Source organism: Antedon bifida, chromosome 3 (assembly GCF_963402885.1).
Source record: "Antedon bifida chromosome 3, ecAntBifi1.1, whole genome shotgun sequence".
Classification (NCBI taxonomy): Eukaryota; Metazoa; Echinodermata; class Crinoidea; order Comatulida; family Antedonidae; genus Antedon; species Antedon bifida.
The window spans coordinates 8,026,091-8,040,994 of record NC_136228.1 but is presented as its reverse complement, the minus strand read 5'-3'; the positions used below and the strand labels follow the sequence as shown (position 1 = coordinate 8,040,994).

Sequence of the window (14,904 nt, the reverse complement as noted above, 5' to 3'; positions counted from 1 at the left end):
GGACAAAAGTAAAAATTCTTTCATTTTTATGTTTTTCCATATAGAATGCAATTAATGCAAAAATGACACTTTTTCATAAATTTGTCATAATTTCAAATTTCTGCTGTAGGCCTAAACTAACGGGCGGATAAGAACGACATCATCCTGGTGTACATTTTCATTGATCGCGTGCTAGTAAAGTTGCCTATCCGCTCATCAGCTGTTAACAATAACACGATAGCTCGTCTTTGATACGGGGACCTAAACTTCGATCAAACTATAATGTCTCCTGGCCATCGGGACCCTTCACGTGTGACGATATTCAATCTCCTTTTTGACGTTAACTTGATACTAAACTTGCGAATGATGACAGTTTAAGATCACCTTTGTTGATTTTAAGGTGAAACTATCTGCAGGTGTACGGTGACCCATCTTTTGTTGAATACCTGACAACCAGCATGAGTTGGTATCGATGTTGAATACCATGGATAATAGCCAGTCATTGACGAAATACCTTCGTTATAACGAGATGACCGGAGGTTTGGTCAGATTTGAACCAATCATCATTAGTATTGTACTAATGGTTAATGGTTTTAAATGTGTACACACAGGCCTAGTCTATGATTGATGGTTGCAAAAGTATAAACGAACATGGTAATAATCAATAATAAGGGATTATTTATGATTTTAATATTGGTGATGATTAATGAGGCCTGGTGGTGATATTACCTGTCATTTTCGCCTATATATGATACGAATTAAGAAACATGAGACATCTGGATACACTTTGGTTGTTTATATAAAGAATATGCTCTATGATCTTTTAAGTGCCATGTCTACAGACATGATTAATTAATTGCTGTCAGGATACAATGTATTTAATAGACTTTATGATTTATACTGTATGCCAAAAATAGTTTGTCACTTGTCAAACGGTCACGTAGGCCACATGCGTACTCGTCCAGCAACACATTTTCGTCTTCCAAACATGATTTACAGTAGGGCCTACGCTTTTACCAAGAAAATCTACACCAACACCACACCCCTTCATGAAAATTGAAAGTTTGGCAAAGTTTCAGTCAAGTTCAACGTTGGCATGGAAACTCATTTTCCGAGGACCACATGCCGAAACCTGGAAATTCTGGATTAATTTGACTCCTCCCTATTTCAACAGCCAGTAACCATCTTAAATATTTTTACTATGTCCTATTTTCCAGGTATCTGTTTTCAATATATGTTTCGATTCTTCGGTCTTGTGTACGTGTGAAACTAAACCGAGCTCAATGGTTGCTGACGTCATAACTCATCAAACGTCAAAATAACTTGCTCAAGGTTTAGTCGAGTCAAAACTACCGGTCGGTCGACACCTACCGATTTTAACTTCTAGGCTGGCTGGATTATTACTTCAAAGTCCCCTATTGGAACTGTAGCTTTTCATCGGAAAGTTGCTGCCAACTCAGATCATTATATTTTATCGGGCAATTTACGTTGGAAGTTAGGATATTTCACTAGAATTGAGGTAAGTTGTCACAGCAATTACAATGTAGTTTTGTAATTTGTAAACTCAACACGACCTCAGCAAAAGTTATCAACTTCCTACCTTGTCTGTGTAGTATTATCATATAGGAATTTCGGGAGGAATTTTGAATGCTTTACTAAATGTCAGTTGCTAATGTATTGTATTGCTTTTATTTATGACAATTTGTATTAATAGTATTTTCAACTATAGGCCTACACAATGTAATTATGAGACTACGACGACGTGTTGTTATTTGTAAAACTATTTTAATGTTATCGACAATAATTAATTGTGAAAATACAGTATTATTAATTATTTCCGTGGAACACATATGATTCACACTCATAGTATGTATGTATATTATATTAAACAGTATTTCAGTTCTATGGTATTTTCCTACCACGATGTATCAATCATTTGAAGATAACATACCACTGTATAGAATATCAAGTGAAACAGTTTTTAAAACAGCTGTTTTCGAAACATTTTCTCAACATTCATTAAGTATAGGCCAATTTTGACGTCATCATTTTTGTAGAAATGTCTTGTTTTCGTCAAAAGCAACCATATTAAGAGTAAAAAAATATCTTTATCTCTATAAACTATTATATAATATAAATGGGTATAGCAATCTGAAATATGCTGGGACGACATGTGAACTTACCATACCAATCTTCCCGGATTATAAGAAATGGGATTTACAGGACAGACAGGTTTGAAACAGTAGCAATATCAATACAGGATGCAGTGGTTGAAATTTTCATACAATCAAGACGGTTCACCTCACCTGAACAAATTTACGAGGAGCCAGGATTAACGTTGAAAGTCAAATATGTCTGAAATTGTATGATTTACTCATCATCCAAGTGGGGTCAATGGGAGCCTTGTGTTAAGATAAGATAAAGATAGGACAACTTTAATTCGTCCACAAAACAAGTGGAAATAATGGTGCTTGTCTCATACAAAGTAAAAACATTAACGGAAATCAAATAACAAACAATTCTATCCTAAAATGATCAACATCAAATTATCTGAATGATGCGTTCTTAAAGGTGACTAGAGTGTTTATTATCACTTTTAAAAATGACATCGTAACTGATAATTAAACAATCGAATACTCGATCGAACAAATAATTTATTTTATTCATTACCATTTTGGTCAGTTTTGTAGGGTATAGGGTAGAGTATGAACACCACGAAGAATTAATTAGCATGTGTATAAACGTGTTAAGTCTACCAAATATCAGTATTTAGACGCACACATATAGGCCTACACACGTTTGTGTATTTCGCGCTTAAATCCTACCATCGTATAATCTAATTAATTGACCACATTCTGGTAGAGTATCGTTTTGAATCGTTGATATATCCTTCACCTTAACACTTTTTCTTTCTTTTCGGTATTTTGCCCTTCACTTAATTCTCCCCGTACTAAATCTGGGACTATATTGACCGAATGACTGTTACTATTGATCAGAGAACTGGTCGTGTCAAGGGAAAATGTCTTGAGGAAGTTAGGTATTAATGAACTATAATATCGGAAGTCAATGGCGCGCATTTAATTTTATTGTCTGAACGCTGCTGCTAATGGTAGTAAAAAGTCTATTTTTAATCATATATTCGTGATTTCCTTCTGCAACGGTTTGTACAACACGATCCGGTCCTCTTAATCCCCACACCCCTAAATTTCGAACGGCACGAAGTAAATTTAAATTTAACGTGAACATGTTATAGGCATCGGTGACATAACAGAGATACATTCTGTGTATTATTACTAGCGAGCATGGCAAAAAAAAATCATTTCCAAAAACATGGTCAGAAATAAATAATAGGTACTACCAAATATGTTCCCTGAGCCCGCGGGCAAAATCCATTCTTGCGTGGGTTGAAAATAGGCTAGTAATGTTTCGATTTACATTAAATGGAACACGTGGATACCAGCTGCTGTTATGAGTGTCTGACCATTGACTAAAATCAGACGATTTTGAGGTTTTAATATTTTAATAATGCATTGAAATAATATTGGATTTGCGTACGTGTGGTTACGTCATTATCGTGGTGGGTTGAGTTAGCTTATTATTAACCATTCCCAGGCTAGTCTACGTGGGACGTGATGACTTTTTTGTTTGAATCCATTTTTTATGACTTACGTATAACGTTTCGTTACTTTTCTATTGCTATTTTTAATTTCTCCCAAGTTTTTATTTGGATTGCCTGTGTTTCTGAAGGTCATTGGTTCAAATCCTACCCAGGTGATAACATTTACCCTGAAAATATTGAACAATAGATAAGTAATTCCCGGCTTCGTAATTTAGCCCCATTAGGCCTATGTTTACTATTTATGTTCCGTTTCAATTATAATTGGGTATTTTTCTTTTGATTTATGAGGGCATTTCGGGGAGCAGTTCCATTACGTAAATCAATATCAACCAAACATAAAAAAGCATGTATTGTATTCGTTTATTTGTGTTTATAAATGTTGCTTATATTGTGGAAATGTTGTTATTCTCCTGTTGCGTTTAATTGGATATAATGATTTACAATTGTTTTTATTCTATTTCTCTGTATATCGCCTACATTTTTGTTAAAACTTTTCTTTTTCTGTTTAAATAGATAATAATAATAATATGTCTGGGAATCAATTTATACTCATCCTTGTCGTGTTCCTCTGGAACTACGGAAGCTGTCAAGGTCCTCCAAAAGTACGTCTATCTGGAAGTAGCGTGCCACATTCTGGACGAGTTGAAATCTTACATAACGGTGCTTACGGGACAGTTTGTGATGACGGTTGGACAATCGAGGCTACTCATGTTGTATGTAGAGAACTTGGATTCAGGAAAGGGGAAACATTTCATTATGATTCCATATATGGACCAGGAGGCGGTGAGTATGTTATTAATGTTGAACTTTACTCAAAACAGTTAAGCTTAGTTCCCACGATGACGCAACGCAACGTTAAAACAACGAAAATTGATTCAGACCAATCAAGCGATAGGGGGATAAATTATTCAAACTTTTGCTTGCCATTGGTCAACTCACTTGCGTTGCGCTTACATCCTTGCGTTCCGTCGGGGATCCTTGCGTTGTGTCCTAGTGGGACATATTGCATATACAGAAAGTCTCTATTAAAGTAGCCTACTGTCCATTTAAAGGGGTGTCGCTTGAATAGAGGTTAGCCATATAATAATTGTCCCCCGTTCGTTTCTCGGAAAGGTGTCGTCACCTTACAATGATTCAATGATGAATAAGTTCTTTACTTTCTTAGGTGAAATCCTACTGGATAATACAAGGTGCAGAGGGGATGAAGCATCCATTTTAGACTGCGATCATAATACGATTGGTCGTCATGACTGCACTCACGCTGAAGACATTGCAGTAACATGTATTTCATTACCGATAACAGAACCACCTCCTCCGGTAAATTTTATTTTCATGTTATTTTTCTTTTGGGCTATACAGTATTCTCAACGAAGGTACTATTTTTCAACAAAGCCTATTATTGCCACTTAAGTATAACTTAGCGATTTCGACATAACATACCGTAGCCTACAATATAAGTCGAAATAAGACGATTGATAATTGATAGGAGGGGGATGATGACGGTTTTAGGGAATATTGTAAACATGGTGAAGTCGTCGAAAATGGTGAGGATGAGGTTTATAAGTAAGACGTTGATGATGATGATGCCGATGTCGATGTTGATGATGATGATGTAGAAGACGATTGAATAGTAACATTTGTTCTACTTTATACACGTACCTGTTTGTATGTATGCCCTGTTTTTACACGATTGGGCCTGCAGGATGAATGTAAAAAATGATCTAACGTCTCATGTCGGTCTTCCGACACATTATGACAGATCAAATGTTATGACCTATATAATATGAAAGGTCGTCATATACAGCAGAATGACATTCAATCGTTCGCGTGTGTTACTGCACTGGTTGAACATTTCATAATGTACTAGAATGTCATTTGGTGCATGACGACTCCGTGGATGTCTTGGGACGCAAACCAAACATTGAATTAACTCACTGGCGTTGAGAACAGTTGCTATAATGTTAGTTTCGATGCGTTGGCATGTTCACTGTTTGGTAAAATATAAATATTTAATCATGTTTTTGCGACGCGTTCTATCAGAAACTACATTCCAGTAATTACGTCTCAATGAAAATTGCAGTGTTCTAACTAAAGATTAGGAAGTTTTGGTTTCGAGTATTAATATCCAATATTTCACCATAGCCAAAATCACCTCCCTTAAGTATAACATGGCAGCATGCAATATTTTATATATAAATACCCCCTTGGCAGATTTATTGATTGTGATGATAAATATTTCTCAGGGCATGTCAATCATAATTGTATGACGTGATATTTTCATGTACACATCATTTACGAAAGATGTTATCGCTTAGTTTTATTCTTAGATCACAGTTTGAACATTCCTCTCAATGGGAAATCTATTAATAAACATCTTCAGGGAGATGAACTGTGAAGAAAAAAAAATGACATTAAGATTGTTTGGTCTACTATGATAATAGTCTGTTTTTATTTGTCCTTGTTTATCCGTTGTATTAGAAATGTATTACGGTATTATTGGGACTGGACCGTTTTAGAGGTGTTTACCACATGTTGATCCCCCATCCGTCACCAAATGTGTGCTTTGTCTATTTCTTTGCATGTGCATTTTAGTGACAAAAAAATTGAATAAATCTTTAATTTTGTTCGAAGTCTAAAGAAAGAATTACATTGTGTGGTTTACTATGTAATAGTGTGTTCTTATTTGTCCTTGATTATCTTTTGTATTAGTAATGTTTACGGTATCCTTTCATTTTGTTTGAAGCCAAGAGAAAGATTTGAACTTCGACTAAGGAATCCAAACGCAGTAGAACCAATTTTTGAAGGAATACTAGAGATGCAATTGGAGGATGACAAATGGCGAACGATCTGCGCAGACGACTGGAACATTGATGCTGCTAGAGTGGCATGTGGTCACCTAGGATTCAAGACGGCTTACAAACCTACAGCAAAATACAAGTATGTATCTAGTTTTACTAAAAACGTCCGCTACTAAATGCATAGACCGACAGAGGGCGTACTATTTAATATTTCGGCCCATAGTGAGATACAGATTACTCGAGATTTTAATCAGCATTTGTGACGTTAAAAATAGATCGATTCTCTTGAAAATTGACAAATATTGAGTGTTGGTATATAGCTATATAATTCAGAACGATAACTTGAAATTGTGGATGTTAACGTTTAAACAAACACATTTACATACAACATACAAACAATTTCTGTTTATCATTTTTTCCAAGTTCAAAAATCCCGAGAATTAGTGTAGTATTGAAATTATCAATAAGGCCACAGATTGGGAAGATGATGTTAAAAGATTCTGAAGTAAAATATTCTCATTTACAGAAACAAAGACTACAAACGAAAGACAATGATACGAACATCTGTTGAGTGTGTTGGAACAGAAAGCCTACTTTCAGATTGTGAAATTGATGAACTTGAGCATAGAAAATATTGCAAGTCAAGAAAAGCGGTTGCGTTAAAATGTGAACCAGCTGAATATGGACACAAGTTTAGTAATCGACCAAACCCAATCGGTACAGGCAAGAAACCAGAGAAGAAACCAGGCAAGAACAATTCACCTGAAGTGCAGTCAGAACAAGGAAATGTAAGTGTTTTTTTTTTTACTGAAAATAAGATCTTTTCTGCAACTATTTCTATCTACTGAGTTGTTGCGTATATTTTCTGATCGTAAACAAGTAGAGAGAGAGAGATAAACTATAAATACGCATTCGCTTAAACGATTGACGTTTACAATTCACTTTAAACCAGTTTAAACGTATTTTATTCATCGCTTGTGATTGGTCAAATCACTTGTGTTGCGTCTAAGGTGAGAACCAAGCATTTTGTGACTATGTCGATATAATAATATAAGAAATATATTGGAAGTACACATGAACAAGAGAGACATAAAGCCTTAATACTATTATTTTATCGATGGTATTTCTTATTTTTTTGTTCGTTTTAGTACAATCCAGAAGTCAGGATTAAGGCCGGTGCCTACATTGGTGAGGGTCGTGTTGAAGTATTTCATGCTGGTAAATGGGGAACAGTTTGCAACGTGGGTTGGAATCTTGTCAGCGCCAGTGTTGTCTGTCGTCAACTAGGATTTGGATCCGCTAAAGAAGTTGTCTTTGACGCTGGATTTGGACAAGGTTAGTAAACTTTAAATATTTTATACTTTTTTATTTTTTTGTTGTCCATATTTAATGAGGGTGATCCATCCAGCAATTGCTGATCATTAGGGACCCTCCGAGGTTCACAAGACAAACATATACACAAGATGCTCTACATAAACAAAGTCTTATTACAAGTCTTTGTGAGTGGAGTTGGGATTTTGTCCTTAGAAAAAATCCTGACATGTGACGGGACTTGAACCCAGGAGCCTTGGAGTACTATAATAATAAGTAAAAACAATGTCTCCTGTTCATCGTAAACAATTTTACTCGCTATGGTTTTGGTTTGTTTGACTTAGAAACCCTATAATGTAGTTACTGCAGTAGAAAATGATCCTTTAAGCTTGGTTCCCATTTGGACGCAAAGTAAGCGAATTGACCAATCACAAACGACAGTTCGAATAATCCATCGCTGTGATTGGTCAATTCGCATGGGTTGCGGCTTACGTCCTTGCGTTGCGTCCTAGTGGGAACCAAGCTTAACGCAGACTTTTTTTTCCTTTTTTTCATTCATTCCTTTTTTATTGTTCACATAAAGCAGCAAGAACAAAAATAAAAGATCAAGAAAAAACCTTGTTAAGTGTTTCTTTATGTGTGGAATCTCAAGTAAGCCAAGCATTGATTATCACTAATCGATATCAATTTAATTTATATTACAGGAATTGGTCCCGTCTGGCTGTGGAACATTAATTGCAAAGGAAATGAGAAATCAATTCTGGATTGTTATCATGGATCGTGGAATGGTAGTTCATGTACACATTATGATGACGTTGGTGTTAGGTGTAATGTACCAAAACATGATCTTAAGAAAGATGTAATTACATTTATCTTGTTTTTGTTTTGTTTTTATATATTTACGCAAATTGCTAAGGATAACCAATGTCATAAGCGAATTCATTCACTATCCTTCTTAAAGGTGGCAATCCCGTTCACAAGACAAACATTATTATACACAAGATGCTCTACATAAAGTTTTATTACAAGTCTGTGGGAGTGGAGTTGTAATTTGTCATTCCTGACATATGACAGGACCCATATTATAACTCTTGGATTGGTAGCCAAGCATCATAACCACCAAACCACATCTCTTTTATATTCTCTGTGATCATAGCTTTGGCAGACTGCCAACCTACCATACTACAATAGTCTAATTACAGTACCAGAGCCTATATCGTCCTTCTGAAATAACAAATGTCTTATTCTTTTCGGAATTTCGGAACATTTATGAGAGTATTCATCAATCAAGATAATTCTCATTATTGTCATTTTGTTCTTACAGGTGCGTATAGCGGGTGGTAGATGGGGATCAGAGGGTCGTGTAGAGGTCAAGGTTGATGACACATGGGGTTACGTTTGTGGGGATTCCTGGGATATGCTGGACGCTTTAGTAGTATGTCGACAACTGGGATTGGGTTATGCAAGACAATCTTTACCAGTAAGTATACCTAGTATAAGATCTCCTCTCTCCCCTCCTACTTTTTTGCGAAGGAGGTAGTGTGAGCAGAGGGCACTGTACTTGCTTTATACCGCCACATGACGTCACATTCGACGAACACTAACATTTGATAACATTTAAAATCAGACTATCCATTCTTATTTACCGGAGTAAAACTAATTTACAATGACTTAAATGAATTATTGACCTTATTTGTTTGCCCTTGTGGGCTTCCACAAAAGTTTATCGATGGTTATCGAACGGAAAGGTTCAACTTTAAAGAACCCACGAGACCAACCTCTAGACAGACGTATCCTAACATTCTACTTAATGACTTCCTACACTTTATAATAGACGAAATATAAATAAATACATAATAAAGTGAAACAATGCAAACTTTGTTTTCTAAAAAAAAATGATTTTTTTAGTATTAATTGTCGACGTTATTTGAAATTAAATGATCGCATAAGCAATCATAAAATTGATGCCAACAAACATGGTCTTTTTCTACTTTTTTGGTTTGTAATTTTATTCCCCAAGTTACAACAACCCTTGTATCGCTTTATCATTAACTCCTCTTTAATTTTGGTCCCCCTTTATGCTGCTATTCAAGCGATGTTATGCAAGATGATGAGTTTAATTCTCAGCAATCAACAAAAACAGAGTCTTTGACCAGTCAGCTTTGAACCGCCTCACTAATTTTATATCTTATAAAAGCTTCTCACATCTAATTTTTCAGAGCACACGTTATTACGGCAACAGGCCTAGAGGAGCAATGATAATGAGTGAGGTACACTGCACTGGTAAAGAATGGAGTCTGATGGACTGCCCTCATACGATCAGAACTAACACGACTTGCAGTTTACCCAACGCACGGGCAGGTGTCATATGCGATGTTGGTAAGCCCCTATGTGTTATGCAAATATTTATCAAACTGTGTTTATTGAAGGCTATAACTACCAAGTCGTCAGATAATCATTAAATAAATAAATAAATAAAATTAATTCAAAAATGTCGTTCATGCTTTTCGATATGTTAAATGTTTCTTCAATTATGAAGAGGAGAATCCAAGCTACGTATGGGATCTGGAATGTATCAGTGTGAACGGCTGTTCTTAAACATTACATCCATTTTTCACGATTGTTTCCGTCCACCGGACTGGAATTCGGGCTCCGGACTGGAATTAGTGGGAACGTAACTTAATATTAATACTGTATCCCGTATTATTTTACAGCGCTCCCTGACGTAATATTAGATGTGCACAGACTGCGTGAATATTTATACCTCCAAGACTTGCCACGGCATCTTCTAAGATGTGCAGCTGAGGAAGGGTGCTTATCCGAGGCACCAGATAATTATGGTGGTTCTAGACGGTTAATTAGATTCTCTTCTGTTATCATGAACAGAGGCTTAGCCGTCTTTAAACCATTCTTACAGAGAAACGACTGGGTGTGGCATGCTTGTCATCTGTAAGTATCAGCAAAGAACTTATAACACAAGAATCTCCTGTTCGTCGGAAGCGCGTAACAATTTCGAAAGGCATTGTTGGATAGACTAGAGCTATGGGTGGCGCCATTGTGAGCCATGGAGTAGGGCGCCCGCATCAAATTAGAAAAAAGAAAATCATAGAGGGGTTCTGCTAATACTCTAGGGGGGTAGAGTAATTGACTGAGGAGTAGGGCGCCCGCATCAAATTAGAAAGTCAAAATCATAGAGGGGATCTGCTAATACTCTAGGGGGGGGGGGGGGGGGTCGAGTAATTGACTTCCTAGTTTGGAGGGGGCGCTGCTCCATGCTGTGAAATGGCGTCGCCCAGTTTGACCTTTTAACCCTGTACTTCCGATACTGTGTTTTGAATGCAAATTGAAGAACAGGAGATTCTTGTGTTATAAGTTCTTTGGTATCAGGGAGAATATAAACTTTATGACAGATGTATACCAATGGTAGATGCTCGGCTAGCGATCCCATGGTCCTGGGTTCAAATCCTGTCAGATGCAGGATTCTAATGACAGCGCCACTCTCCCAAAGACTTGTAATACGACTTTGTTTGTGTAGAGCGTCTTGTGTATATGTTTGTCTTTGATTATTTAAGAGGGATGCCGCTTTATTAGCATAACCATAACGGCTATGTGGCTCCGGCCTCTCCAGTAGACTTGTCTCCAAACATTAACATAACATAAATAAATAAGCTAAAACACATTTTGACGAGTGAGTACACAATCAAAATGTGTCTCAATAAACACAAATACATTGCAGTACTGTCAATAGGGTTTATTCTAGTATTAATTGGGTGTTTTTACCTATATCATGATAATTTTAGTTTGTTTATATGATTATCTAGCTGAGTAAATAGAAACTTATGGAGAGTCGTCACGAGTACACTCCATGACAATTATTGGTGACGTAAGGTCTGTAACTTGTTTGGTCTAAAGCTGAGTTCACACTAGTAATTAATTTGATCAATCACGACACGATAGATCATTAATTGTTGTTTGACATTGATCAACTTGCTTGTGTTGGGTCTATAGTGAAGCTTGGTTCCCTCTAGGACGCAACGCAAGGACGTACGTAAGCGCAACGATTTGACCAATCACAAGCGATGGATTATTCGAACTTTCGCTTGTCATTGTTCAACTCGCTTGCGTTTCATCTACGTCCTTGCGATGCGTCGCGTCGTAGTGAGAACTACGCTTGACAGGTAAACCCAAAAGCAGGAAAATGTCTGCGTCACCACCTCCAAGATTTAATCACGTGACGACTGTTTTTGTTGTCTTTCAGGCATTTCCACAGCATGGAAGTATTCTCCACTTATGATTTGATAAGTCGAGATGGAGAGAAGGTAGCAGAAGGTCACAAGGCCAGCTTCTGTTTGGAAGACACAGAATGTGACCCTGGACATACGAAGCGATTCACTTGCACAACAGAACAGGGTATCTCTGTCAATTGTAAAGACAACTATAAACATAGCATAGACTGTCAATGGATAGATATTACTGGTGTCAAATCTGGAAATTATATTCTTAAAGTACGAACATGAAATGGTCACTAAAGCGTGGTTCCCACTAGGACGCAACCCAATGACGTACGCGCAACATAAGCGAGTTGACCAATGACAAGCCACTGTTCGAATAATCCATCGCTTGTGATTGTTACGTCCTCGTGTTGCGTCGCCAGTGGGAACCACGCTTAAAATGTTATATTATAGTGCGACAATAATCAAGATAGCGAGGTGTTGATAGGATGTTTGATTTTGGCAATGGAAATCTAATCATGGACCTTATAGATCCATGATCTAATGATGACGACGCTGAAAGTTAACGAGAAGAGAGTGATATGTTTGAGTACTCCATGTTTTGAAGGAAATGGCGAACCAGATGCATGAAGAGTGTACAAACACCACCAACTGTACCATGTTTTTGACGATGAAACAGTTGATGATGGATTCTAATTAATACAAATCTACTTTTCTTTAAAGTCAACCTTTTTATTTCTTCTTCTTTAGTCTCACACACATTTTGTAATTGGTGCTATATCCATGTCTGTTAATATTATTAATACCAGCCAAATAATCATCATATTTTGTGTGTACATTTCAGATTCATGTTAATCCAGATAGGTTTGTAGGCGAGACGGATTATGACAACAATGAAATCCAATGTGAGCTATATTACAGTGGTTACAGTGTGTCACCAGGGCGTTGCCATTACAGTAAGTCCGTATGTTGTCTATAATCGGATCCACGATTGTTTTAAAGATGTATTGTCCCCCAAAAACATGAAAAATGAAGATCAATTAAATCAGACTTTGAATATGTTATTTTGTAGTTTTAATAAAGTTAATCACTTCCATAGAAAAAAAGCGAAAAAAAAATAATGTTTTCACTTGTCAAATGACAAAATAAATGGTTAAATTCAACCAAAATTCCATTGGCTGGCAGCCAATTTGACCATTTTTTGCTTTAAATTACATTTTTTTCAGGTAAATACATTTTTTTTCGATCCAAATTTTGGTCAAAGTGGATAACTATTATGTTACATTAAAATGGAATATTAAAAAAAAAAATTTGTAAGAATTATTTTTTCAGGGGACAATACATCTTTAAGTATGAACCTCTTAGGCTACTGCACCCCTGGGCCTAGCAGTATTTCACGTACCTCAGACATATTCTTTACAATGTGAGCTATATAAAGTGGTTACGTGTATGACATAACGTAACAACTGTATTTAATATCGCCAATCAGAAGAAATTACAGTTTATGCAAGTCGTGTATGTTGAGCCGTGGAATGTGCAACAGTGCAAAGTCACATTTGTGCAAACAACCACATTTTGCCCTCAAGTGTGCAAACAACCACATTTGCGCAAACATGACACCCTCAAATTTGCGAATCTGTAAAAATTAATAATCCACTATTATGTGCAAATATCACGCCTTTAAATGTAAAAACGATCAGTTTTGACGTTATTGTGCAAACAATTCGTTTCCCTTCTAAAATCGTGTATTTGTGTCTCTTTTTGTGTTTTTGGGTGATTTTAAGATTCCGATTTTTTTTGCAGGTTATGACCTTTAATGGCTACAGATTATGCTGACGAAAACGATATTTGGACGATTCCATCTTGAATTTAGAAGATGTTAAAAATGAGGCAGATGTTCCGGTATTTTGTAGCGTTGCGTGAGCAGAAAAACCACGTTTATTAGGCGCTCGCGCATATTTGTTTATTTTTGTTTTATCATTTTTTACATTTGTGAACTGGCTGCAAGGATGGTTTTCAACGAACATACATTTTTTAATATACTGTGTACAGACTTTTGTTCCAGAATTGAAAATTGAATTTATTATAATAAAATAATGTCACCAATAGGCCTAAAGAATTGTGTACATTCTATTTTACTTATCTTATTTTTTTGTACATTTCTATAACCAAATTAAAATATATAAAGTTAAGGATTTATTATAATTTTTCTTAGCAAGACATACTATTTAAGATAATTATTTTAGACAAAAAAAAATAAAACAATAGGCCTTAGGCCTATATAATAATGTTTCATCGAAATTGATTACGTCAAAAGTCAATCAATGAATGTGAAAATGTGTCAATTCGATCGATCTTTTTTTAACGGTGGATGCCCCGACGAATTATCGATTATGGTATGGTGGGGGAGGGGTACGTGGGAAAGACAAATAATTACTCCATGATTAGACACAAAAAACTGACCACTTTGGACATGGATATAGACCTACTTTTGTAAAATTACACTGTGTCATTATAATATTGATGGGCTTTTTTTTATATTTATTGTGTTGTGTTTTATTACCATATCTTATATAGGCCTAGTAATTATATATTTTTACCAACATCGATGTTGTTATTTTATGAACATTGAAATACAATTTACTGCTGACGATAATAAGTAGTAGTGTTATTTTAATAGATATACATACAACAAAACCAAACTAAAATCTGTCTTTAATATTGTTATTTATTAGGTGATCATTTAGAATAAAATGATCACCTATTGTTATTGTATAAAATCTTTATTATTATTTTTTTTTTTTTTTTTTTCTTTTTATTGTTTCTGTACACTATTTTGTGTAACAATTATCTCAAAAAGTTTAATGTCAATGATTACAAAAATTTCAGAATATCTTTCAAATAATATAACTTAATCCTAATAAGCTTTCCAGCGTGATCACTCATCCGTGACGACATTTATACG

The 14,904-nt window shown here is 35.8% G+C and overlaps 1 protein-coding gene across 1 annotated transcript; it reads left to right on the top strand.

The window, feature by feature from the left end:
• Positions 1–1,300: 1,300 nt before the first annotated feature.
• LOC144836789 (lysyl oxidase homolog 4-like) lies at positions 1,301–14,591 on the top strand. Its single transcript, XM_078691643.1, has 13 exons — positions 1,301–1,498; positions 4,112–4,381; positions 4,764–4,915; positions 6,342–6,535; positions 6,923–7,184; positions 7,545–7,731; positions 8,412–8,566; positions 9,032–9,187; positions 9,927–10,086; positions 10,422–10,656; positions 11,966–12,212; positions 12,784–12,895; positions 13,743–14,591. Exons 2-13 carry the CDS (start codon positions 4,126–4,128, stop codon positions 13,754–13,756), a joined length of 2,130 nt encoding a protein of 709 aa, XP_078547769.1. The 5' UTR covers positions 1,301–1,498; positions 4,112–4,125; the 3' UTR covers positions 13,757–14,591.
• Positions 14,592–14,904: the final 313 nt, after the last annotated feature.